At 45.3% G+C, this 26,572-nt stretch overlaps 1 protein-coding gene across 1 annotated transcript in view; it reads right to left on the minus strand.

Moving 5' to 3' along the window:
* FH (fumarate hydratase) overlaps nucleotides 1-26,572 on the minus strand; it is a 642,870-nt gene that overhangs the window by 173,716 nt on the left and 442,582 nt on the right. The window contains exon 7 of the mRNA XM_069607901.1: nucleotides 25,356-25,559. Within this exon, the coding sequence (XP_069464002.1) occupies nucleotides 25,356-25,559 (204 nt within the window). The remainder of the gene's footprint in view (nucleotides 1-25,355; nucleotides 25,560-26,572) is intronic.

A 26,572-nucleotide genomic window follows, 5' to 3' on the forward strand; every position in this document is an offset into this window, starting at 1 on the left:
CGGATCGCTTCCATTTTTAAGAAATTCAGAATCGTCAAGTTCAGACCACATCCAACCCCTTTAACAAATCCTGATTGATGTGGATCATATTAATTGGAACCATATATCCAGTTTGTTAGTTGGATTTGAAGCTGCGAGGCGAAGATTTTCCCCACTACATCAAGGAGCGCTATGGGACGGTAATTGCTTGGATTAGTGCGCTCCCCCTTTTTAAAAATCGGTATGACTGTAGCACTTTTCCAAGATGTAGGGATCTTTCGGTTCTTTAGAATGGCTTCAAACAACGTAAAACAGACCTCCGTCCATAACTCGGGCTGTTGTTTTAGCATCTGATTCGTTAACCCATCGGGTCCTGGGGCTCTTGATGGACTTCATCTCTTGATGTTTCTAGAGATATCGTCTTTGGTTATTGTAATTGACCACTCATTCTCCGATGTGGTGGTTTCTTTTATCTTGATTTCATTATTAAAAAATATTCTCGCATAATGCTTCACCCATAGTTCTTCTGGAATTGTGTTTTTTATAATGGCACCTTGTGGAGTTGAGATGTTGTTCAGGTAGGACCAGAATTCACTTGTATTTCTATTGGCTAACGTTTTCATTATGCTTTCCGCATCGCGTTGCAGCATGATGTGTTTATGACTGACAAGCCAGTTCTTGTAGGTTTGTTTCAGAGTTTTTGCTATGCTTCCATTGCTCAGATCCGGTTTCTTTTTGAGCCATCTTAGTTCTTTATTCAGTTTTTTTTTCTCATCATTGATTTCTTCATCCCATACATGTTGGTTCCTGAAGTTTGATCTGGTTTTGGAGAAGTTCTTCTCTCGATATTTCTCTAGAAAGTTTGTGTATTCGATTTTCTCTACCACTGATGTTTCTTCTAACGATTTTAGCAGTGAATTCACTTTGGTCGCGTTTAGTCGTAGACGATTACGGCCCGGTTCAACCGCTAGGTCATTATTGGCGGTATCAGTGAGATTTCTTATATGCTGAGTCTCCCAGTATATTTTTACTAAGCTGTGGTCACTATGTTTCATTTCAATGATTTTTAACTGTGCGACTTCACTTTTCAGTCTTTCGCTTGCAAACATATAATCTATTGTGGAGCTTAACTCATTTCTTCGTCAAGTTGGACGAGGCAGAATATCTCCCATCACTTCTCCATTCAACATCTGTAGGTTCCATGATTTCATTTCGTTTACCCACAGATTGGTCGCATAATCTCGATCCGTCTCATTCACGTCTCGTCCACTTGGCAGGCAATTTATGTTGAGGTCTCCACATATTAGGATATTTATGTCTTTTTCCTTCCGAAACATTCGATGAATGTCTCTGCTTTGTTTGCGGCATGTTGCCAATAGACATTTATCAGCATAAGTAAATTCTCGTTTTTCGTTGCACTCATCGGTAGTTTGATCCTGGATATTTGTATGTACGATGAAACATTAGTTGTAGATAAGATACATATGCCACTTTTAATTTTTGCTAGTGTCAACATTCCTGACATGGGACGTCCCTTGTTCTTTTTTATTGCCTGATTAAAGGCAATCTCAAAACCATCTGCAATAGGAATATCAGTTAGCCATGTCTCTTGTAGGCATAATAAATCAATACCTTTTAGTTCACTTGGGATTTCACTCAGCAGATGCATATAGCCTCTTGTGTTCCATGATGCTATGCATATCTTTCCTGACTCGTGTGACTTTTGGCATTAGCTGCTATCGTGGTTATTGATGGTTTTAGCAACCCATGACCAGTCGAGGTCCTCAGTTCTCAAATCGAATTTCCTCGGACCTTGGGCATCTGAGTATCTACCTCTTGTTCTAATTGGCACAATCTTCAATTCTTCGTTCTCAGCAATTTCCCTCTCAGGGGAGACATGTTTATTTTTTGGGACATTTTCTTCTACCTCGGTTGCGGATCTTTTATGTTCCGCTTGTTTGTTGTCAGAGAAGGATCTTTTTCTCCTTGCTAATTGTCTATCCTTTGGTTCACCAATCTCATGTATGTCAAACCCTAGGGAGTTGAAGATATCACCAGTCTGTAAGAGGGAATCTCGAATGAGTTTAGAGGCTATGTGTAGTATCACACGGTCATTATATTTTTCATCCTCAAATTCGACCACTTGGATATCTTCAGAGGACACTGTTCCAAGTTGCGGGATGTGATGTATTAGTCTCATCACATTTTTTCTATTTAGTAAGAGACCATCTTTTTCTCTCACTAGTCGCTCCAATCGTAGAAGATATTTTCCTGATTTCGTGGGGTGCAGATTTTGAGAACAGGGCACCTTCTTGGGCATTTTATTTATTTTTGCGTTGGTCTGGGTTTTCTCAGACATTGCTTGGCGGAAGTCAAAAGGTATCTTTGTGTCCATCACAAGTCCCTGCGTCTGTAGCGACGGAATTGACTCAATTAAGTTAGCATCTTTATCTCTGGAGTGTATTTCCGTAATGATCTTAGGGGCGATAAGTCTGGCATCCATTAGGGCCATCTTGGCTTCCAGAGCCTCAAATTCTTGTTCATACTTCCACAGATCCTGAATTCGGGATGTAAGTTTTGAGGTGGAATGTTCCCGGTTGTTACTGGCAATGGTTATCGCTCTTTTCTCCTCTAGCGTTATACATGCTGCTGGAGTTTTCGGTATAATTTTTTGAAGGGAACTATCTTGCTTTACTAGTTGCCTGATGACACATTTTAGCTGATGCTCAGATTCATTCATTATCAACCCACCGATTATACCAGTTGGAATATCTTGGGGAATATGGGGCTTTTTACAATTTTTCTTGCCCTTAGATAATTTCTCTTCATGCGATGTTGATCTGAGGTCAGTACTGGTTACAGCTTCTACTGTTATAAACTCTTCATTCAGAATTGGATTAGAAGTCTCAACCCAACTATCACTTTCGCTCTGCTCGTATATCGAGAGATCTAGTAGATTTTCTAGAGAATTTTCCTTCTCCGTCATTGTGCTTTTTTCGCCTTCATGGCTCACCTGTTGCTCAGCAGGTGGATTTGGCTTTTGTGTGCTAGGGTGATCATTAGTGACGGCTCCAGAGAGTTGCTTAGTATTTGTTGTAATACTGAAGCCTTTTATATTTCTTAGAAAAGAACGCACACTAGATCGTTGTTGATTTTTACGATTTCTCATGTTCTTTGATTTTTTCGAGGCTATCATCACCTCTGTGTTTTTTTTTGGGATCTCTGTTTTTTTCGGCTGGAAGATTGGAAATGCAGCTTTATCACTAGATAAGGACTGCTTTTGTGGGGCTGTTTCAGTATCTTTCAAGTCGCTGCCTGGGGCTGGATTTAAGAGGTCCTGTTCCGTCAATATGGGCTGCTTTTGTAAGGCTGCTTCAGTATCTTTCAGGACGCTGCCAGAATCTGGATTAAGATAGACCTGATCCAGCGAGATAGCTTTAAAGTCTGGCAGTTTTATTGATGGCAGGTCTTTATTAGACTGGGTCAGATCTATTTCCTCAATGGGGCTATCCCTGACATGTTGCTCCAGTGTAGCTTCCTGGACTCTTTTCAAAGAGGCTGCCGGAGAATGGACTAGATCTGTATTATCAGTATTGATAAATCCTTTCTCAATTTCTTTAGTTCTTTTTAATTTTTGTTTACATTTGGACGGAGGATCATTCATGCATTCATTGTCCTGACGTGTCTTTAAGTTTGAGTCTTTGTCAGTCTCATTTCCACAGTTTGTTTGGCATCTACTAGTATATTAAGTACAGATGTTATCTCCTCGCGCACGTCAGTACATTCGCCGTTCTGTTTCCCTGTCTGCTCCATCAAAATGGGGTTCATTTTTTCCTGTTTTAGCAAGGCAATCGCTTCTCGTGCCACTTCTGCAAACAGTAGTTTATCAGTTGCGCTGTTCTTTGTGTGTTCTAGTATAATCTTCACATTTGCCTCAGATTTTAAATTTTCATTTGAAAGCATTTGTTGGGTTCTCGTCAGTTCTTGCTCTACCGTTCGCATTTTGGTGTTCATCATGGCCAGGAGTGTTGTTTGGTCCTTTATATTGTCATTCAATTGTTCATATAGCTTCATGTATGGTGACATCGATATCGTATGCGCAGCCATTATTAATGTGTTTAATTCTCTGGTAATTTCTTACCAGAGAATGAAACAGTTAGTTAGGCATTCTGCCAAGTTTTCAATCTGAGGTTTCTTTTTTTTTTCGTTACAGTCTTTGGTTTCAGACTGAATGTTTTTAACTTGGGCTTCCAGAGATCGCTTCCTTTGGTAGAGATTTTATCTATATTCGGACCAGCTGTCAGGACTGATGTTAAATGTGACTCGTCCCCAAGTTCATCTCGACCGGTTAGGTGTCTTCTCTTCTGGGATACAAACAGTAGATCAGTTAGGTCATCATTTGACAAGTTGGATCTTTTTCTTTTCGTCATGGGTTTTAGCCACGGGTTCCGTTTTTTCACATCCTCCCATGTACTCGGTAACTGATTTAGCATATTCCTCGGTAAAGACATGTTTGCCTCTACAACCCTCTCGGGCGCTGTTGGAAATCCCGTAGATGATGTTTTTACCTCATTATATGAGGTTTGCTGGCTTGTCAATCTCGTATTTATTTCGATTAGATCTTTGAGTATTTTATCAGCTGTGGCAATCGAGCTTTGCCGGTTTGGGCTCCTTGTTTCCTTGTTAGTGTTGGCAGTAGTACCTGATGAATCCTGTGTTTGTGTTTCAACTACATTATTACCGATGTCGGTTTCAAGATCAAGTGCCATATTTCTATTATCTTCTGCCAACTCGCTTTTCTCTGCTCGAGTTGGAGGGCTAGGATTATGCAAGTATAGCTCATGGTTACTAAGTAGCTGACCTACAGTGCCAACAATTTCAACTTGATTGTACTCCTTCGCTTTCGTATGATCTTTGTCCTGATCCCGCATGCAACTCCCTGTGACTGGTACAGATCTCATTGCCGTCTGCTCTGCATCTTCATATGAGTGAACTTCTATTGTGGCAACCATTTGGTGGATATTTGGATCTATGTCACACTCTGTGGCAGCGGAATCAAATTCTGAGAATGCTACCGGATAAACCTCCGGATGCATCTCGGACACAGTTTGACTTGTAATCCTTACAGTATCTTCTTCTCGGATTGTGCCATAGGGAAGACAAGGGGTATGGACTGTCTTCGGTGTTCTAGTGATATCATGTGGGGGTGAGTTGTTTACTTGGCAATCAAAGACATTTTCAGAACTGGATGATGAGATCGAGGTACATGTTCTTTTACGAGATCTGTAATCACTTACCAGGGATGTTGTAAGTAGTTTGACAGGCTCGATTCCTACAGCGGCCAGAAAGCGACGCTGCGTCTGGTGAGCGGATGTACTCCCCCCATCTTCACTACTGGGTTGGCACTGAGTAGCGACTTCAGTCAATAAGAGCCCTGAGGGTCCCGGCTCCATCCCGACCACTCGGGGCCTGCTGTAAAATCGCCGTGCCACGAGTAAAGTAATTGAGGTCGATTGGGATCAAAGAGATAAACTCTGCAGTCTCCCGACCTATGTTCGAGCCAACAGCGCCTAACAGTCGCTCAACAGTCACTAGGCTTTACTCCTGACGGGCTTAACGCCGCAAGGGTGGACTGGCCCTGTTCTTATGGGCAGAGAGCGTCACGTGAGCAGTCACCTGACCGCCGCAATGCTCCGCCCCCTCCTGGAAGCGAGCTTTCGGTAGGCGCGCGTTCAGAGAAACTCCCAGCGCTGATTTCGAGACGGCAGCGGCAGCAGCAGGTCAAAGTGTTCGAATCCTGAATGAACATCTTCACTAGTTAAGAATTTTAGAACCAGATTAAGATCCCAAATTGGTACTTGGAAAGGATAAGGAGGAAACACATTGGTGAGTCCTTTTAGGAATTGTACTACTAAGGGAATTTTGAAATAGGAGCATTCTTCCGACAAGCGCTTGAAGATGGAAAGCGCTGCAAGATAACCTTTAATGGTCCCAACATTTAGACCTGTATGTGCTAAGGAGGAAGGACAGTACTTCCGGAATAGAACACAGAAAAGGATCAACATTCTTTTCTCTGCACCAGTTGCAAAACTTTTTCCAACGGCAACGGTATATAGATTTTTTTGCTGGTCTTCTTGCCGAAAACAACACCTCCATGACGTCATCTGGAAGGTCCCAATCCTTGTATCTCATCCTTTCAGATACCAAGCGTGAAGGTTGAGAATCTTGACCTCTGGATGGAGAACCTGACCCTCCATTTGTGAGAGAAGGTCCTCTGTCTGAGGAAGACGTACCGGGGGACAGATGGGCACGTCTAGAAGGTCGGTGTACCACGTTCTCCTGGCCCAATCCGGGGCAATTAGGATCATGCGGTTTCCGAACCGTCTCAGTCTCCTGATGACCTGAGGAATGACAGGAATCGGAGGGAACGCGTATAATAGTGGGAAGTTCCATTCCACCATGAACGCGTCCCCTAGGGCCCCTCTCGGGTGAAATTCCCTTGAGCAATACCTTTCGCACTTCCGGTTGATTCCAGTCGCAAATAGGTCTACTTGAGGGGTTCCCCAAAGGGCGAAGATCTCTTGAATTACTTCCTGAGCCAGTTCTCACTCCTGGGACTTCATGCTCTACCTGCTCAGAGCGTCTGCCGTCATATTACCCTCCCCGGATTGATGAACTGCTGTTAAGGAGATTCCTTCTTGAATTGCCCAATACCAGAGCTGCATTGCCTCTCTGCACAGAGGTAGTGACCCTACACCACCTCTTTTGTTTAGATAATGCATGGCCACTGTGTTGTCCATCATTATCAGGACATTTTTTCCTCTGACAGATGGCAGAAAAGCCCTCAGCGCTAGTCCGATTGCTCTCAGCTCTAAAAGGTTGATGTGTAGTTTGGACTCCGATGAAGACCAACGACCACTGATTGTCAGATCGTTGGCATGAGCTCCCCACCCCGAGTGAGGCGTCCGTCACTACTGTAATCTCCGGCCATGGTTGCCAAAACTGTTCTCCTTTCAGGATATTCTCTGTGCAAGTCCACCACAGAAGATCCTGCCGAACCTTGTTCGGAATCTGAAGAAAATCCATCAGTTGACCTGAGAACTGTGACCATTGAGTCTTTAGAGCCCATTGAATGGATCTCGTCCCCAGGAATGTCTCTGGCACTAGGAAGATGCAGGATGCCATGAGGCCGAGCAACCTTAAGAAGTCGTAGGCCTGGAGATTTTGGGCATTTTGGAATTTGGAAACCATCTGAAGAATGTCTTGAGCCCTTGACTTGGGAGGCAAGCTCTTTCCCAAGGATGTGTCCAATACAGCCCATATGTACTGGAGCTGTTGGGAAGGTGTCATTTGTGACTTCATGAAATTGAGGGAGAAGCCCAGTCTGTGGAGGAAGTGGCTTTCAGATGATCCATTGCTTGTTCGGCAGAACGTGCCCTGATCAACCAATCGTCCAGGTAGGGGTAGACGTGAATCCCCCCTCCCCTGAGGTGCACTGCAACCACCACCACCACCACCATCAACTTGGTGAAGACCCTCGGGCGGAGGTCAATCCGAATGGCAGGACTCGAAACTGATATTGTGAGTCGCCAACTACAAACCTCAGGTATTTTCTGTGCTTGAGATGAATTGGCACATGAAAATAAGCATCCTGGAGGTCCAATGACACCAACCAATCCTGAAGTTGAAGGGCCTGAAGGATCTGAGAAAGAGTGACCATCTTGAACTTGTCCTTCCTGAGGAACTTGTTCAAGTTTCTTAAGTCCAAGATGAGTCTCAGTCCTCTGTCCTTTTTGGGAATAAAAAAATACGGGGAGTACCATCCCTTGTTCCACTCCGCTACAGGTACTGGCTCTATAGCACCTTTCTCCAGCAGGGTTAGAAATTCCTGCTGTGTGAGCGGGTCTGAAAACTTCAAGGGTGTCTCCCTGGTGGATTGTTTTGAGGATGCATTAGAAAAGGAAGGCAGTAACCATGGGCCATTATTTCTAGTACCCAGACATCTGAAGTAATGGCTCACCATTCTTGCAGATGCTGTGACAGCCTGCCTCCCACAGGTGTTTTTTGATGCAAGTCCTCAAAGTGGTTTTGTGTCGGTTGCTTCGGCCCGCTGATGGCAAAGAGGCTGCAGCTGGAGCTGGCTTTGCATGTTTTCCTCGTCCACCGCGAGTGGCCTTTTTCTGGCCCCTTTGACTGGCCATTCCTCTCGCCTTTCCATATGAGGAGTAGTAACGATAGGATCGTCCCCTCCAAGATTGTCCTGGCACACGAAAAGGCTGAGATTGCCTAGTAGCAGCTCCTAAAGACTTGGCAGCTGTTTTTGAGGTCTGCAACCTCTCAAGGCTCTCCTCAGCCTTGCTGCCAAAAAGGTGAGACCCGTTCAAAGGGCATGTTCAGAAGGCGGCTCTGTACGTCTGGTGCGACACCCGACTTCCATAACCAGGCAAATATGCCTATTACCGTGCTTGTACCCATGGACCTGGTCACACCATCTGCAGTGTCAAATCCAGATTGAAGGGATTCCTGCATGGCCTCCTTTCCATCTCCAACAATGGCTAGGAATCCTTCCCTTTCATCCCCTTCTGGTATGTGCTCCGCCGCCATTGCAATGCACTCCCACAGAGTGTACGAAAACTTTGTCAAGGCACATGTGGAGTTGGCTGATTTTAACACCATACTCCCAGCTGAAAATACCTTGCGTGCCCATCCACACGCTTATCGTCCCTGTCCGGAGGGATAGAAGAGTACGCCATTTTATTTGAAGCTGTGGCTGCCTGGACCACCAGACTCTCAGGAGTGGGATGTTTAGACGGATAGCCGGGGTCGCTACTGGCAGGGCGGTATTTTTAAGTAAGGGATTTATTCACTGGAGGAATAGAATCCGGAGTCTCCCAATCTTTGGCCACCCTATTTTGCAAGGCTACATGGAAGGGTAGGATTGGATCTTCAGTGGGACCATGGTCCAATATATTGGTCAAATCATCATGGATGAATTGGGTTGGTGGTCTAGATAAATAATCAACCACTTTTGTCATTAGCTGACAGTATGAGGGACTGGAATGCTTTCCTGGTTCTGGCCTGCCAAAATCTGTTTCAGGAGATGTATCAATGCCACTTGCATTATGTAAGGATTCCACCAGGTCCTGCTTTCTTCAGAAATTAGGCATTCTGGGACATTTGGTGTACCATATTACAGTCCAAAAGGTGCATTCTCCTCATCAGATCTCTCCTGTTCCTCAAAAATTGAGGTCAGGGAATTGAAAAAATTCCTTCCTAGGAAGAGGTTTAAAAACCTTTTCTGGGAGAGGCGTAGGAGGTGTGTTAGTGATCTGGTTGAGTTAGCTGAACTGGAGCCTTTGGAACCTTATTTGCGCCAAGGGCTTCGGGATCGACATCAATAAAGGCGTTGATGGCGCGATGGAATAGTGGGCTTTGAGGGCGTCAAGGCGCTCTTCAAAGATTTGCTCTTCGAAGATTTGCCCTTCAAGATGCGTTGGGTTTCGGACGGCATCGGTGACCTCGAGCGGTCAACTCGACTCGAGTGGTCTTTCTCGCTCGGCGTCCTGGAAGGTTCTCGATCCTTCCTTCTTCTATCACCCGGGCTCGAGGGCGCGCGAGTGTCAGCAGCAATGGCGCTCCCGGCCGGCTCCAAAGAAGGCGCGGACCGAGGCTTCACTTTTTCGAACACCTCCATCATTTAAACTCTGAATGCTTCCCACTCTTCGGAGGAAGAATGTTTTGTGGGGCATTTCATTCTTTTTCGGGATTCGTCTGAGGACAAGGTGGAGGGGGACCTGTGTCGTCTTTTCTAGGATTTTTTCCATCGAAAACGATGAGCGATGGGAATCGCTTCGGGACCTGGACTGATGCCTTTTGCGTCGAGGAGACTTCTCCTCACGGGACCTCGACTCGACGCTAGAGGCTTTCCGGTCGGATTTACGACCTACCTGTAGTTTTCCCTTCCTCTCTCGCAAGGCCTTCCCCGTCATTGCCTGACACTTCGTACAGGCCTCCATGTCGTGGCCTTCCCCGAGACACCACAGACATTCTTGGTGCGAGTCCGTGATAGAGATTTTCGAACCGCAAGATTTACACTTTTTGAAACCCGATCGTGGGGTTGTAGTCTGTGTCGATGATGAGGAAATATCGATATATATATTGTAATATTCACTGCGTCACAGAACTCGAGGCGCGCCGAATCTCCGAAGCAACATGTACTGCAGAAAAACAGAACTGAGGCCAACGGGCGGCGCGCGTGCTACTTGTATACCTGATGACATCACCCTCGACGGAGGCCTTCGAGGGACCATTAACTCGACTACATCGACGCATGGTGTCCTATGCCGAAATGTTTTTCCGAAGCACCTAAGGCTGGATGGAATACATCGAAGATGAGCAATACGTTGGAGGACACAATCCACTCGAAAGCAGAGATACTGCAGAAGAACACCCAAGAGAACACGCCAGCAACGCCTTTTGCTAGGACTCCTGAATGCTCTGACAGAGAGAAAGAGAAAATGAGGAGAGACTGAGACGCGGCTTCTATATCAGATGGGCAGCGTGGATGAAGTATAAGCAGCACTACATGAGGGGAAGCGACGGAGGGAGGAGCCGGAGATCCTATGTGGCAGGGACCGAAACTGTGCACTGCAGGTTAGCCTCAGTACGCAGCATGAGTAAACCAGTGAGGATCCCCTAGACCACCAGGGACAAGCCATAAAATACCCCCACCACAGCGTGGTCTTTTTCTAGTGGAAGCCAGACCAGATCCCCTAACATGAACTGGGACCCTGTACATACACCATTATTGTCCCGTTGTGGCCCAACATGCGGAAAGGCAGCAGGAGTTAAGGCACTATATGACGACTCTGAAACACCTCCCGTGTTGGGCAAGACAGGGCCACATTGGAAAGAGCAGCAGATCAACCAGAGAATAGGGGTGGGATAAAAGAGGCCCCAGGAAGCAGGAGGTTTTGTGGAGTGTTCGTGCGAGGTCAGAGGAGGATGTGGCTGACCAAAGAGGCAAGCAGGAGGGAGGATGGTGGACCAGATGGTGGAGATTTTTGGAGCATGTGAGGCATTGTTTAGTGAGTGCTAGTGGTACTGTGTTGTGAATGTGCATGTAAGAGTGGCAAGTGTGTTTAGAAGAGGGAATGGATCTGAAGTACTTGTGGGAGTGAGAGCAGAGTGTTTAAGTAGTATTGGAGGGGGAGTATAGTGTGGAGGGGAGGAGTAGAGAGGGGTGGGCAATATTACGGGTGAGGGACTAGTAGTGTGAAGAGGGACTAATAGTGCTGTGGGAGGAGTAACATCAAAGGGTGAAGGCAACAATTGTAAGGAATGATAGATATCAGAGGAGGAAAAATCAGGGAATAGAGAAGGTGCGGGAAGTTGGAGGAAGGAGAGTAGTAAGAATAGAACAATCAGGAAGTGCCTGGGAGAGGACTACATGGGAGTGATGGCAAGGAGATCGAATCTGGCAGTGTTTGAAAGGGACAATCCAATATCCCTGTTTAGATAACTAACCCATGGATTGTGTAGGGTCAGTCTAGGATTGTGTAGGGTCAGTCTAGGAAGTCCCAGAGGGATGTCCGATAAGGCATCCTGCCTTTAGGTCATCATCTTTAATAAAAGCCAAAACCTAGAGGTTAGGGGGTCAATATTCGGTATATACTAACCTGGTGAGAAGGGACACCTGGACAAGGTGTTCGGGGGGGGAGAGGATGGTCAGAGGGGAGAGAGAGGGTGGGGAGAGAAGGCAGGGGGGGGAGAGAGACTTTACCAAAGTCCCCCAGTTGAGGGGTGAAGGCAGGTATTCCAAGTCAGAGGGCAAGCCCATTCCCAGGGAACATAGGGGAGACTGCTGTTGGACCAAGACCTGCACTACCCAGGCTCCTCACTGGCGGTGAAGGACTCCAGAAATTGCCAGCAAGCCTACTCTGACTGGGAGTGAAGAAGAAAATGACCAATCTCGTCCATGTACCCCTGGTTTGGGACTCTCCGCACCAGGGAAGCCAAAGCAGCGGGGTTCCTCTGTTCTGCCAGTTTGAGCCGTCCTTGAACCAGAGTAGACTGTGTTCAAATGTATTCAAACCATCCAGGACCCACAGCACTGCCTTTGGCACTCACTCTGAACCTCGATCTGCTGTGTTGCTGAATCACACCAGTTTGCCTTGGCATCCTGCCAACAGAGCACGTCATCTGCTCAGCCCGACCAAGACGTACACTGCTGCAAACGACTGAAATGCCATATCCCGAACAATGGATCAAACCTCCAGCATATTCGCATTGACACTGGCTTTACTGTCTAAGCGACCCTGGTAGCCTCACTGAACCCAGTTCGACCTGCACACAGCTCTGAGAAGCCCAGTCTGATGCTGTCACAACACCAAGGAGAAACTAACATACATTTGTGAGGTCAAGCTCCCACCACACCCACCTACTGTTGACTTTTGTGACCTTAGAGACTGATAAACCACCTTTTTCTGCACCATTTTCTTGAAAGACATTTTAAAATGGACAATGTTGCAATTTCTTGCTCTTCACCTACAATCCTTTGGCTTTCACCATCACCTTTTTGCTGACAACACTCAAATATTTTTCTCCTTTCCCTCCGTCACGCCAGCCATCTCAAACTGGATCACATTGCATTTCCTCTTGTGATGGCCCTAGGCTGCCTCATGCCGAACTCTTCAAAAATGGAAGTCAACTTCCTCCCGGCTACTAATGCAATCCCTACCCTCCCCCTCTCCCATCTCCCATCTCCTTCCCACCTGATCTTCTTGCTCCCTCACCCAAGGCTCAAAATCTTGGGGTCCTCTTCGGTAGTGACCTACAACTGCAACAATTCATCACTACCACTGCTACTCCTATTAACCTCCTCAACATTCAGAAAATGTGTCAATTTCTTACTAACCACTCTACAAAAACTCTAATCTCCCCTCTCGTGCTCAGCAAACTTACCTGCTTCTCAAGCCTACCTTGGCCTTCCTCTTCTCATTCCTCCCTATAGCCAAAGTCCCCAACTTTGCTACCTAGACGCTGCCCCAACAACATGCTGCTTGGCTCTCCATGCAAAACCTCTCTCTTTTCAAGTTCTTTCTCCTACTCTACATAAATCTATCAATGGCCTTGTTCCTCAGTACCTGCCTGATTGTATCTGTTTACTCACCATCTTGCACCCTCAGATTATCCTTTGTACTCAACCTCACAATCTGAGATCATCCATGTGCCTTCTTTCACTTCCACTCTTTCTGCCTACCTGTCTCGCTCCACTGAAATCTACTGCCTATAGCAATCAAAGACAACCCAACTGTGAATCGTTTCAAAGCTCAGTCCAAACCTTACTTGCTTAAGCAAAATCTCCCCCTGCCTTTCTTCACCATCTTCCCTGCCTGCTCCCACCACTGCCTCCAGCAGCACTTAATGTAATTTTGTATATTTAAACAGTACTCCTCTTCAGATTAAAGCACTTGCCACCTTGGTTAATGTTATTTTTATGAGTCACCAGTTTTCTTATATATATTTGTTTCAGTTTTCTTTTGTCCCTGGTATATGTCCCAATTTTTACACCATCAAACTGGCTCACTACTTGTTCTCATCTTTATTCTACTGTACAGGATCCTTCATTAGAATGTCTGCGCTATCTGTAACTACAAGTAATTTCTGATCGAAATGCACATCCCTGTTCTTCAAATAATTACAACTACTATACCCATATTGCTTTCATATCTATTCACTGTGTTCTTTCCAGAGGGGTGGGTTTTTGCTATTGTTTTTATAGTTAATTATTTGCATATTGGTGCGTTTAATTAAGTATATATATCATTATAGAGCCTTAAGTGGATATTCTTTTATTTTGGACATTTGTACTATTGCTGTTTGTGTGTTGCTACTGTTATCAGTTACACCCCCTCTTAAAAGTATTGCCTGCCCTCGGTCAACGTTACCACACTAGGAGACAAAGGTATATCTATTGACTGTGCCGTTTTACCTTTATGACTGGGATCACTTTTGATTTGTAGTAGTTTGAGGGCTGATTAGGAGGTTTACACATTACTCATCCTTCTACTCAAGCAGAGCTGTAGTCATTTTGCCACAGAGCGAAGAAATCCCAATTGGGAGGCGTGGGTTGAAGAAATCCTGGAATATTCTGAACTATGCATAGATGTAACAGCACCACGAATAGGTCATAAGAAATTGCACATTTTTAAGTTTGTACTCTCATGTGTCACAGATGGAGACAATCGGTATCTACAATTGTCTTTTCAAAGCAAACAATGCTGTTGTGTCATCTGTTAATATGAACAACCCTTTTTCTCTTTGCTGGGGGAAGAAAGTCATAATTGCCAATACTAAGAGTTCTGGAATGTTTTTTTTTTTTTTTTAATTTCTTTTATTGATTTTATGCAAACCAAACAACAAAAACCAAACAAGCAGCATAATCATAACAGTTCCATTACACATCAAGTTGTCTTAATCACTGCTCCCACTACCCCTCCCTCCCTCCCTCCCCCCGTGAGCCTATTTGTCACTCTCATTCAATGTTTGGCACTTGTGGCCGGGTTTCGTTCTCTTCGGAGTCTGTTGGATCTGATATTACTCCAAACAATTCTGCTATTAGCGTTTTCCAAGCCAACAAGGTGCCCGCCTCCCCTTCATCAGCCCGGCTACTCGCTTCTTGCCATGCCACCGTTTCAGCCTCTGCCCATTTCTACAAGTCCTTCCACCAAACATCCACCTTGGGTTTCTGGCATTTCTTCCACCCTATGGCGATCCTACGTTTCGCCAGCACATACGCCAGATTTCTCAGTTTCTCAATATGCCCGAGTTTCCATGGCCTAGGAAACCCGCCCAACAAGCAGGCCCAGGCCATGTCTGTGACAAGAGTAACCCCATTATCAGCCAGTTTCTGCACCACTTCTCCCCAAAAACACCTAATGATCGGGCACGACCAGAACATATGTGTCATGTTAGCGTTCTCCAGGTTACATTTAGGACACACTTGTATTCCAGCGTTTCGGAACTTAGATATCCTCAAGGGGGTCATGTATGCCCTATGCTTTACATACAGCTGTATTTGTTTTAATCTGGCATTCCTAGACACTTTTTTGTGGTAGCCCAGGGCACGCTCCCACAACCCATCCTCCATCGGGGCCCCCACTTCCGCCTCCCAGTCCAGTCTCAGATGTGTCAAAACTTTCCCCGCCTTAGCCATCACCATCTCATACAGTCACGAGATCTCATGACCTCCTTCGGATATATCGTATATTGCTCCCAAAACTGCATCTGGTTCTTCTATCAAAACTGTCTCTGGCCAGGTGTTCTTAAGCATCCGTACCAACCTAATGTACGTGACATATTGGCCCGTGTGTAGCCCCGCCTCTTCGCTGAGTTCTATGAATTCCTTAATGGATCCCTCTTGCCAAACATCGCCTAGTGTTGCCAGCCCCACCGATTCCCAGTAGGTCCTAACAATCACCCTCAACTGATTATCCCCTCCTGCCAAAGCAACCAGCGGTACCTACGGGAGGCACGGGCATGGGACTTCCATCAAACGACAAGCCCTACGCCAAACTTTCCATCCAAGCCTCAACATCGCAGGACGCCCCTTCATTTCGGTATCAGACAGCCAAATCATTTCTTTCAAATAAAACAGGGCGCAGTCCTGTCCAAGCACCCTGTGCTCAGGGGTCACTTCATCAGAAAGCCACTTAGCTATATATTGTAACTGTCCCGCCAAATAATAAACCTCAAAATGAGGCAGTCTGATACCTCCTTTTTCATAAAAGTTCTGCAATTTCCAAAACGCCACTCTGTTTCGGGTACCGTGCCACAGGAAATCCCTACACATGCTGTTCAATTTACTAAAAAACTTCTTGGGTATTATGTATGGGATATTACTAAAGTAATGCAGGAGTCTGGGCAGAACCACCATCTTAAGCATAGCCCCCCACCCCATCATCGCCAAGGGCAATCTTGCCCAGAACTGCATGCTGTTACTAATTTTCTCGACGGCTACTTCCGTATTATGTCTGTGTTCTTCTTCCACCGTGTGATATACATCTACACCCAAGTAACGAAAAGAGCTAGTTGCCCATGGTACCTGTAGCACCGGTAGTCTATCTACAGGGGTCCCCTTATAGCTATCCAGCGGGAATATGACGAACTTTTGGGGGTTCACAGATATGCCTGACAACTCTGCATACCTTTCCATCACCTCAAGTATGTATAAGATTTTCTTCTGGGTATTGCAAGTACAGCAACAAATCATCTGCGTACAAGGATATCAAGTGTCGTTCCCCTCCTACCTCAATGCCTATCGCATCATACTGTGCCCTAAGGCATATCACCAGAGGTTCCAGGGCTAAAATGTAAAGCATCGGAGACCAGGGGCACCCTTGTTTGGTACCTCTACCAAGTTGCCATCTCGCAGATATCACCGCTCCAGTACGGACCCTGGCAAGCGGCTCACTGTACAACATTTTAGCCCATCTGATATAGCCTGGCCCCATACCATACCCTTCCAAAGCAGCCAATAGCCACGACCACTTGACCGAATCAAAAGCTTTAACTGCGTCTAGAGACGCTATCGCCATCTCACCCTCGTTCTTGCTACCCCATTCGACCACCCGATGGAGTCACCTATGGTTGTGTGTTATGTTCCTGTTCGGGACATAACCCGTTTGATCAGGATGTAGGAGTCTACCAATCACTTTCTGCAGTCGATTTGCTAGGACAGCCGTGAGAATCTTGCTGTCCTGATTTAGCATTGACAAAGGCCTGTAGGAACCACATCTATGCTCCGCCTTATTGGGCTTGGGCGGCGGTATTATAATCGCCTCTCTGAGTGACTCAGGCAACCGTCCTATCTCAAACGCTTCATTAAGCATGTCAAGAGTTCTGGAATGTTGATGTGAAACTATCTTCACGTAACCTGATATTGTGGATATTCAATATTCAGGGGGCCAGGTGTCCCTCCATATCTTTATTCTAGGAGTCCTTTGCTATGGTTGCCACAGTTAATTACTTAAAGTGAACTTTTGAGCGGGAGCATTGATGCTGGAGACCATCACAGACAGTCCTTTTACTGGACCTGTAAACAAAATTATGTCAAATGAGGATTGGCCCCTTAGACATCAATGGATGTATTGCTTTGGTTGCCTGGCATTAGAGATCACCTGGCATTGGATGCCATTAGAGACAGAAGCTTTTGGCAATGAAAGAGAACCAGGATAGGTGTTGATTGCTCCTTTACACTTTAATTCTCTATTGTGGAGAAAACACATTTCTTCTACTGTGTCTAATCCATCATTTCCATAGGGCACCATTTTCTAGGTTTGAAAACATGTTGAGTTTTTGGTGTAGATTTTCCTGCGGGTCTGAAGCCTTCCGATGCCCATCCTCCAGCTATGGATCAATGCGAGTTACCTGGACAAAGATTCCCACTCGCAGAGTCTGAATGGTGGAACTTTATACTCAGCGAGATTCTGGACTAAGGATAGTGAGAGAGAGAGCGGGTGGAGGAAGAGCGGACGAGGGTGAGGAGAGAGGAAAGGGGGAGTGAAAGAGGGAGTGAAAGAGTAAGGGAGTGAGTCAGAGAGAGTGGAGAGGGTGATACAGACAGAGTGAGAGATGGAATAACAAGAGGAGATGGAGGATGGAGGAAAGAGGAGAGAGATTCAGACTCTAATACATGTATATGAACTGTGGAATCTGCACCATTTCCTTGTCAAACACTCGGACTCATCTCAAAGTAGCCGGAAGAGAATCTATCCAAAGAAGACTGAGGCACTACTCATGCACTCTACAATCCAAAGTACTGGTGGAACCTGCACTCTAAAGATATCACTCCTGGACCAAAGGAATCCACACCAGTGCCCCCTTCAATTGATTTGGCAGGCCCCATATGTTACACATGTCCAGACTCTGGATTTCAGTGGGATAGCACTTGCCAGTTACATAACTTTCTGACCTTGTGTTGGGCACCCTTCCTCTCCTGCAACAGAGCAGCAGCAGTTAGTGTCTAGAACCTGTGAGTGTTCAAGCATCTTCTTACCCACTTTGGAACTGCTGGGCCTTTGCCTGCATTGCTTTGTCCACCAAGTCTTCAATCTTGGCTGGAGAGGGGGGTATGCATTCACATCATCAGGTTATTCCTTTTTCTCTCCAGCAACTTCGTCCAGGGTCCCTATGATGTCCTCGTTGCTTAGGACTGTTGTCTGCCCTCTGTAAGGAACTCATGGTGGCAACAGTAAAGACAGACACAAGTGATCACAGTTCACAGTTCAAGGGTGTTTATTAAACTGTTTATGCGGGTTGGAAAAATGCCTAATCTAAACCTATATCTAAGATGGGAGCAAGCTACGACCATCAATTAATAATAAGACAGTCCTAGTGGCGTCTCGTCAAATAAAAGGGCGTATACTAATAAAAACCTATTGCCAGTCCTTACAACTAAAAACAAACGGGTGTGAGATAGGATTCACAGGAAAGAAAGCAGTGTTCACAAATAATAAGTCAGGATACGGTAGTCAGGGTCTCCCTTCCCCACGTTTTGAGCACGGGACAAGGCGGGACTCCAGAGCACAGCACACGCTTGAGCTTTCCCAGCACGAGACTACAGTTCCACCCTCAGGTATCAGGACTTTCGATGGTTAAGTCTCTTTTCTAAAAAAAAAGTCTCTTGCGTCCAAGGACCTGATGTGTTGCAAAAATAATAAACAAAAGTTTGTTTCTGTGGGTACGCTGGGTGATAACATTTCACCTCTGGATCCCCCTCTTACGGGCTCGGATCTAAAAAAGCTCCTCGCAATATCAGGACCTTCAGTGGTTAAATCTCTTGCTTCCAAGGGCCTGGTATTTTCAAAATCATAAACAAATAGTTCCTTTCTGAAAGTACTTGGGTGCTGATTCTTCACCCGTGTGTCCCCCTCTTCCGGGCTCAGACCCCTCTTGAATATCAGCCTCCCTCCGCTGGGTTCACTCTGGCTTGTATTCAAAAAGATTCCTCTATCGCCTTCAGATGTCCGTGGTGTGATGTTTTTTTCACCCCTCGAACCCTCTCTTCCATGCTCAGACCCTTCTCAAATGTTTGCCTCCCTCCGTCGGGTTCACTACAGCTTTTGTCAACTCAATTTCACTTCTGGCATTCACAAAACTTAATGTCTTTTTAAACAGTTCACTGTCGGGTTCACCTTTGCTCACACTGTTCATTGGGACTTTAGGCTTCGCCCCTTTCCATCGTCATCCCTCTGTTGTGTTCACTTTTGCCAACTTTACATTTCCTTCTACTTTCTTATGATGCGGGATTCACTTCCTTTGGGTTTTCACTGGTTTGTTGGTCAAAGACTTGACTGTATGGGGGATTTTGCTAGACCCCAGTATGACCACTTTGACCTTTTCCTTGTGGCTCTCCTAGGTCCTTCCGGTATAGTTAGTTTCAACAAACGCGGGATTAACCAGAGTCTCTTGAATAAGCACACACGTGGTGCCAGACCCCTCTGCAGCTGGTTTTCCCTTAATGTTTACAGTTTTTTAACTTCACTTTTCTGCCATTTTGCAACTTTCATTCATCACAGTTCGGTATTTTATCGGTTCTCCCCTCGACTCACCAGCTGACCAGCTGTGAAGAACCGCTTGGATTTTTGTGTCTCTGGAGTCAAGGATGGTACCACGGTAGCAAGCATCTCTCCCTGGCTTGGTTATCACCGGAGGAGGGCTCTGTGTACTGTTCACAACTGCTGCAACATAGGCCGGCTTTTGTGCACGGTCTTACAATTCCTCCACTGAGGTTTCGTGGGAGCCTGGGTCGGAAAGGGCAAGGTTGCTTCTCTCCTTGTTACCCTTTGGGTTGTTGCCACCTTTCTGCTCCTCATGAACTGCCGTGCTTGGATAGCTCTCTCGTCGTGCGTTCTGCCTTGCTCGTAGTGTGGTCTTGTGCTCCACCTTTTGTCAGGTGTGTGTGATTCTGGTCAATTTCCTGACTTTGCCTGACCCTTGTGTTGGTACATATCGGGTAAACAGCTCTGGTGTTTGTCTTTAGTCTTTCCTGGTGTGCAAAAGTGTATGTCTTGGAAAGGGAGGGGGGTAGATTGTTTGAGTATCCTACGTGGTAGGATGGGGAAAAGCTGTTATAAGAAGGGGGATACCGCATCTCACCCGTTGGTGTCCCACTTCCACTCCCCGAGGATCCCCCATCCAGGTGATCCTTCCTCAATGGTCCACCCCCAGTAACTGGATCAAATAGTGATGGCCGTGTCCTGGCCACCTGGATGACAGATCCTCGGGGACTAGTAAGTGAGACACTTCTAGGTTTCTCACACCTCCCTCCACCTTCACAGTTGGACCATGAATTTGGCAGCTCTTTTCCCTCCAACTGGATGTTTGCCAATGAGCTTTGTCACACTGAATAACATTGGGCACATGGAAAAGATGTGGGCCAAAGCGAGCTACAACCCTTACTTGTGATTGATGCCTACAGTTTGACAGTTTCTTTTCACAATATCCATAGCTTTTATTATGGGTTTATCTCAATAACCAACACAGCGATTTGACGAAGTTCTAAGAAACGTATTGGAAGACACTGAAAACTTGAACCCTGGACTGTTTGCTGATTTAGTTATTTTCACATAGTTCACTGCCCTCAAAGACTCTAGCCTAAGCTACACCCTTTCACAATACTTCACTACAATTTATGTTGAAGCTGTGTAAAAAGAATATTTTAAAAAATGCAGTGAGAGGACATTCCTTTCTGTGCCTTTATTTGAAACTGTAGCATTTCTCCACTCTGCTCCCCTCTTCTGAGAATAACTGCCTGCTTGGCAGTGCTTGCTCATTGGAGAACCAGGCAAAGTACAGAGAATCCTTACAATCAAAGTATGGCTTGGTCTACCTGAAGCTTAAACGTAGGGTAAAGGCAATGCCTCCTAACAAAGTGAACTTTTTCGTAATCTCTACATGGATTTTTATACAAATATACTCCAAAAGAAATCGTGGTGCGCAAAGTCTCATCAGGGCATACACCTCTAATTAAACAAAGGTGATTGGTAATCTTGCTTCAAAGCTGCACATTGCTTTGTCATACTGATTGGTGGACAGATTTCATTCATAGCTTTATTGCGATGAAATTGACATAAAAGCACAAATACAAAAGACAATAAATACAAGCATCCAACGTCAAATTAATAAATCGTTATAATTACACATCAATAAAGAAATCATATACTTGCTCAGAGCATAAGTGAACCATAATTAAAATCCTGGTTGCAGTGGCAATCTTGCAACAGTTGGATAGTTGTTTCCTCTGAGCCACGCTCTATGTATAAAAGCAGCCACTGCGAAGGGTAACTTCACAGCAGAAGTAGATTTAAGACATATAAAGCTTCTGCAATAGTTCTAACACCACTCTCCCTTAAAAACGGTTTCAAGTAGGCACTTCTAAGATCTCTATATATAGAGTGGAAAAACAGAAAGTGTTCAAATTACTCAGCAACATTGACACAATAAGAGCTTCTCTCATCATGCGCAGAGTTCCACATTTCTTACACAGAGCCCAAGGGAAAAACACCATGCCTAAATCTAATGTACAACAACCTTGCATAGTGTGACTCAATCAGATCAGGATAGCTTCATAACTAATCTCGGTTTGGATGAAACAGGAGGAGCAAGCAAAAACCAATTGTTGGCACTCCCTAGTAGATGTTCACATACATGCACAGAGTAAGCAGATTTAATCATGGCTTTCGCGCTGGTTGCGGGAGAAGGATTGTTGCATAGGTCAGAGAGATTCAATATTGAAAGCCTTGATCTTACATGTCTGATCCAGGCAATTGCAGAACCTCCATCTTGAGATTGCATATCAATTAATGCTTCAGTGAATCTTGTTAACAAAAGGCATGGACAAAATCTGTGTCCAGTATAGCACCGGTTTTATCCTTAAATCAGGAACTGATTCGAGGTATGCCGTGTATGGGAGGCGCTGGTGCTACAAAAACAGTGATAGGAAAGTCCACAAATAGCAGTCAAAAAATAGTACAGGTGGACCGAGCTGCTGCAAACTAGAGGGACTAGTAGTTACCTGGAAACTACTGGGATTTGAAATGAGGAACAAAAAAAATGGGTGTCACCTCTGTCTCGTTGCGCAACCCCAACTGAAATTAGGGCAGGTGCAATTATAACAGATCTATGTCAGTGCTTAGACACAATAGTACAAGTCCAGCTGGAAAACATGGTCATCAGCCTGAATGGTTTTGAAAAAGTTTATAGAACAGATCTGCCGACACGTTTTTCGACCCCAAAACCAGGTCCTTTTCAAGGCAAAACTGTAAGTGATTTGAAACATAAAACGCATGGTATGACAATCCAATGATGAGCACAAAACCAATGGGTTAAAACCAAAGAGTGGTTGTCACCAAGCATAGTTCATAAGGATAGGGCCAAAGCATCAGTAAAAAAACACAAAGGTACATATGGGGGTACGAACAAGGTCCAACAATAAATAAACAAAGAGCAAACCTAATGAGATTCCATGTTGTAAAAGTAAAACATTACCAGTTTGATTTGGACGTTCAAACAGCCAAGATCCATGGTTGTGGCACCGAATGATTCATAGAAGAGAAGCATAAAGCAAAAATCCCCTGTTCCAATTAACAGCATCATGCAATAAATCAATCCCGGAAAATACCGTACCATCTATCCCCCAAAGTGAGGTACTGAGTGTGCAAAATGTGTGGAATTACCGTAATTGGGTTGGAAAAATGAGTAGGATGATAAATGCACTTGAGTGCCAGTCCGGCGGTACAATTGTGGGTAACACAGGAATTTTGCCTGCTCAGCGGTATGATTGCAGGCAAGAGCATAATGTTGGTGCAATGCAACACTGTTGTCCATGTTAACTGTCCGTGTTAACTGTCCATGAGAAAGTGTATGCGTCACAAAAGGGGGAGGGAATGAATTCTTAGGTATCCTACCTGGTAGGATAGGGAAAAGGTGTTACAAGGAAGGGGATACCGCGCCTCACCCTGTCCCACTTCCACTCCCCGAGGACCCCACATCCAGGTGATCCTCCTGCACTGGTCCACGCCCAGGAACTGGATACAAAAGCGATGGCCATGTCCTGGCCACCTGAATGACACAACCCCGGGGAATAGCGGGTGAGACACCTTCACACTAATTACCCATTTCTACTGAAATGTGCAGACAAAATGCCACCATTCAGCTCCAGGAATTTCTAGAATGCAATTCAATCTTGCACCCAAGACAATCTGGCTTCAAGCCGAATCACAGCGCTGAGACCACCCCTTTAGATATTGAATCACAAATGCTTAATATTGGGGATAAAAGTAAAAATTGTCTAGTATTACTAGACTAGTCCTCCATACTTGATCTCTTTAACCACAAACAACTCCTACAAACCTTAACCACCGTAGGCTTCTGATCAGAAAACGCAGTCAAATAGCTTTGCTCTTTCCTCAACAGGCTCTCTCGGGTACAGTGGGACAATGCTATATCAGACCAAGAGAAAATAACCTGCAGAGACCTTCAGGGGGCATGCCTCTCCCCTACCTTGTTTAAGGTTTACGGCAAAGCCCTCCGACATGTTCATAGACATGGAAGTACAATTCACCAACAATGCGGACGACACCCAGCTACTAGTGGAACTGAGTGGTGATTATATCAAAGATCGACAGACTCACACATTTGTCATTCCATTGGTCACTGGATGTGTTTGAATGGACCTAAAACAGAGTTCATAATCTTCAGTTCCACACAGGCAAGATCCAAGCTAGATACTAGATACTCACACTTTAACACAGACCACAATAAGGCAGCAGTAACAGAAAAGGTAAAAACAATGGGCATGTAACTTTGAAGCCTCTTTGAGCTCCGAGGTCCATGTTGAAAAAAACCTGAAAAGCTTGCAATACCATCTCAGATTGCTAAAACAAATTAAACGATATGTCCCAAGCAAAAATTGCAAAGCACTGTTAAGGGCAATAATCCTCCCTAGAACAGATTATTGCAACACTCTGCTATGTGAAGCTAGCAAAGGGAGCATCCACAAACTTCAAACTCTACAAAACTAACTTTTAAGGATAGTTAAAAATATCTAGAGGAGAGAGCATTTGTCTAATCATAGGAAGGACCTCCACTGGCTCCCAGGAGCAGCCAGAGTTCAATTTAAAACGAACACTGTGGTCCATATGTGCATTTATGGTAGAGCCCCTTCCTACGAGAGAATGGCTGGTGCAACACGAGCCCAAAAGAATTCTGCGCTCCGGAAACACCTTCGGCATGGTGTGCCCACAGACCAAACGTGAGAGAGGGAATGTCCGGTCTTCTTTGCCCAAGTAGCACTCGCATGGAACTCAATTCCATTGGACGTGCGACAAGAAACAAATCTCCCAACTTTCAAGAGACTATTGTTGAAAACAAACTTATTTGAGTGACCTCCCTGCCTTGCCTGCTTGACTCTTGTCTGTCTCGTCTTCTCTCTGTTGTCTTGTGTGTATTATGCGCCCTGATGCCTCCGGGCTTTGACGCATTACGAATAAATACCCATATCAGCATGCAAGGATGGCCTGGAGCAGTGCTTCTAACAGAAACAAATTTGATGCAAGTTTGCCATGCTTCACCCACATATAGAAGAGACAGGTAATCAAAGACTGCAAGATGTTAGGGACGAATAATCCCCTTGCTTTAACAGTAGGAAGGTAATCACTGATCATGGTAAAAGCTAAGCAGTAGTCATCTTGGGCAGAGTGTGTCCTGGCTAAGAAAATACCATCTGTCAAGATTTATTCTCACAATCCTAATGAACCTTTATTTTCACACCAGTTGAACAAAAAAGTGTCATATGATGTCGGATAAAACTATAGATCGGGTGAAGGATTTTTAATATCTTTCAGGATGTGCGGCTATACAGGACAGGGTACAAAATACACCATTACGCATGGCAGTTTAATACATAAGAAATACTAGCATTTGTTCTGTGGGAAAACAATTTCCAACTTGAAAAGTAAATCCTTTCTACTCATTAGTCCTTTAAATGCCTTCAGGACTGATGTATCAGATTGTGTAGCATAGCCGGTCTACATTCTATGATCCATTCACCCATCAAGACAAATGGAAATGGACATCATGGTGCTGGTGAGAGAGTTACAACTGACTGTATCAAAGCAAACATGTAGAATCAAATCAAAATGTTCTTTGAAACTATGCATCTATATGAAAAGCATTTAAAAAATCGATCGTAGATGTGCAAAAAGCAAAACACATGTATGCTCCTTGTAGGACAACACATGAAAGGACATTCATTTGAATGGGCAGTCTAACAGCAACATTGAACAGTAGCCTAGGAATTCATTGTGTTCTACCTGGCATAATACTGCTTCCTGGTTCATTCTCTGGCAGAATCAGCTCGCCAAGACCCGAACGTGGTCCTGACCCCAAGAATCGGATGTCATTGGCAATCTTCATCAAACTGCAAGCCACTGTGTTCATGGCACCACTCAGCTCAACTAAAGCATCATGAGCAGCGAGAGCTTCAAATTTATTTGGTGCAGTAATAAACGATAAGCCTGCAAAGATACATGTAAGAACCAACATTAGCAAACATGACATCTAAAGCAAGTGCAACCTTTCTTTTTAAATGCTTTAAGACATAAAAAGGTATCTTGTTTTATACAACACTGATTGTAACTTGCACACGTCCCCAGAGAACACAGCAGCCTCCAACAACCCTGTTCTAACAAATAAAAAGATTTGATGAGCATTACCTACTTTAAAATAAGGACTGAAGTGTAGATGAGGATGGCTAAAATCTGGGCTAGAGGATATACTGATTCTATAACTGTGGACCAGCCTATCAAATGTAACTAGTTCAGGCTCTTAGTAGATGTTGCAATGTGTGTCTTGCTTTGGATTCAAGCAGATAATTGATCTGGCCTCCCACCAGGGTTAATGGGTGGGGGCACGACGTCCTGACCGGTTAGATCTTGCTTCAGGGCCTGCATGCCGCCTTGGGAGCGACAATGGCAGCCACCTCCGAAAGCCTTTGAATGACCCATATAGGCCTCCTGGGTCGTGGAACGGGAGGACTGACGGTACAAGGACGATTCCCTGAGGCACGAAACAGCGGTGTTGCTGAAGCGTGCCGAGGGCCCGGGCCGTCTCAATGTCGGTCTTGACAGCCTTCCCCAAAGAGACTGTCCCTGAAAGGCATGTCCAGGACCCTTGTCTGAACTTCCTGCCGAAGGTTGGTGGCGTTCAACCACCATGACGACGGAGGCAGACACCGTTCCCCATCTGACAGACCCTGTGTCCACGATGTCCAGGGCCACAGTGATGGCATGGTCCCATGCCACTTCGCCCTCCAGGATGATCTCCAGCGCTTCGACCCGCTTGTCGTCGGGGAGAAATTCCGGCAACAGGGACATCTTATACCACAGCTCCCTGTCGTATCTGGCCAGGAGCGCAAGCGCATTACCTGCCTTGACCGTTGTTGCGCCGAGTATATAACCTTTCTACCCACAGCGTCCAACTTCTTCCCCTAGTTATCCGGGGGAACAGAGGATGAAGACGATGGATTTGA

The sequence above is a fragment of the Ambystoma mexicanum genome, chromosome 4q (genome assembly GCF_040938575.1).
Source record: "Ambystoma mexicanum isolate Mex_15411 chromosome 4q, UKY_AmexF1_1, whole genome shotgun sequence".
NCBI classification, from domain to species: Eukaryota; Metazoa; Chordata; class Amphibia; order Caudata; family Ambystomatidae; genus Ambystoma; species Ambystoma mexicanum.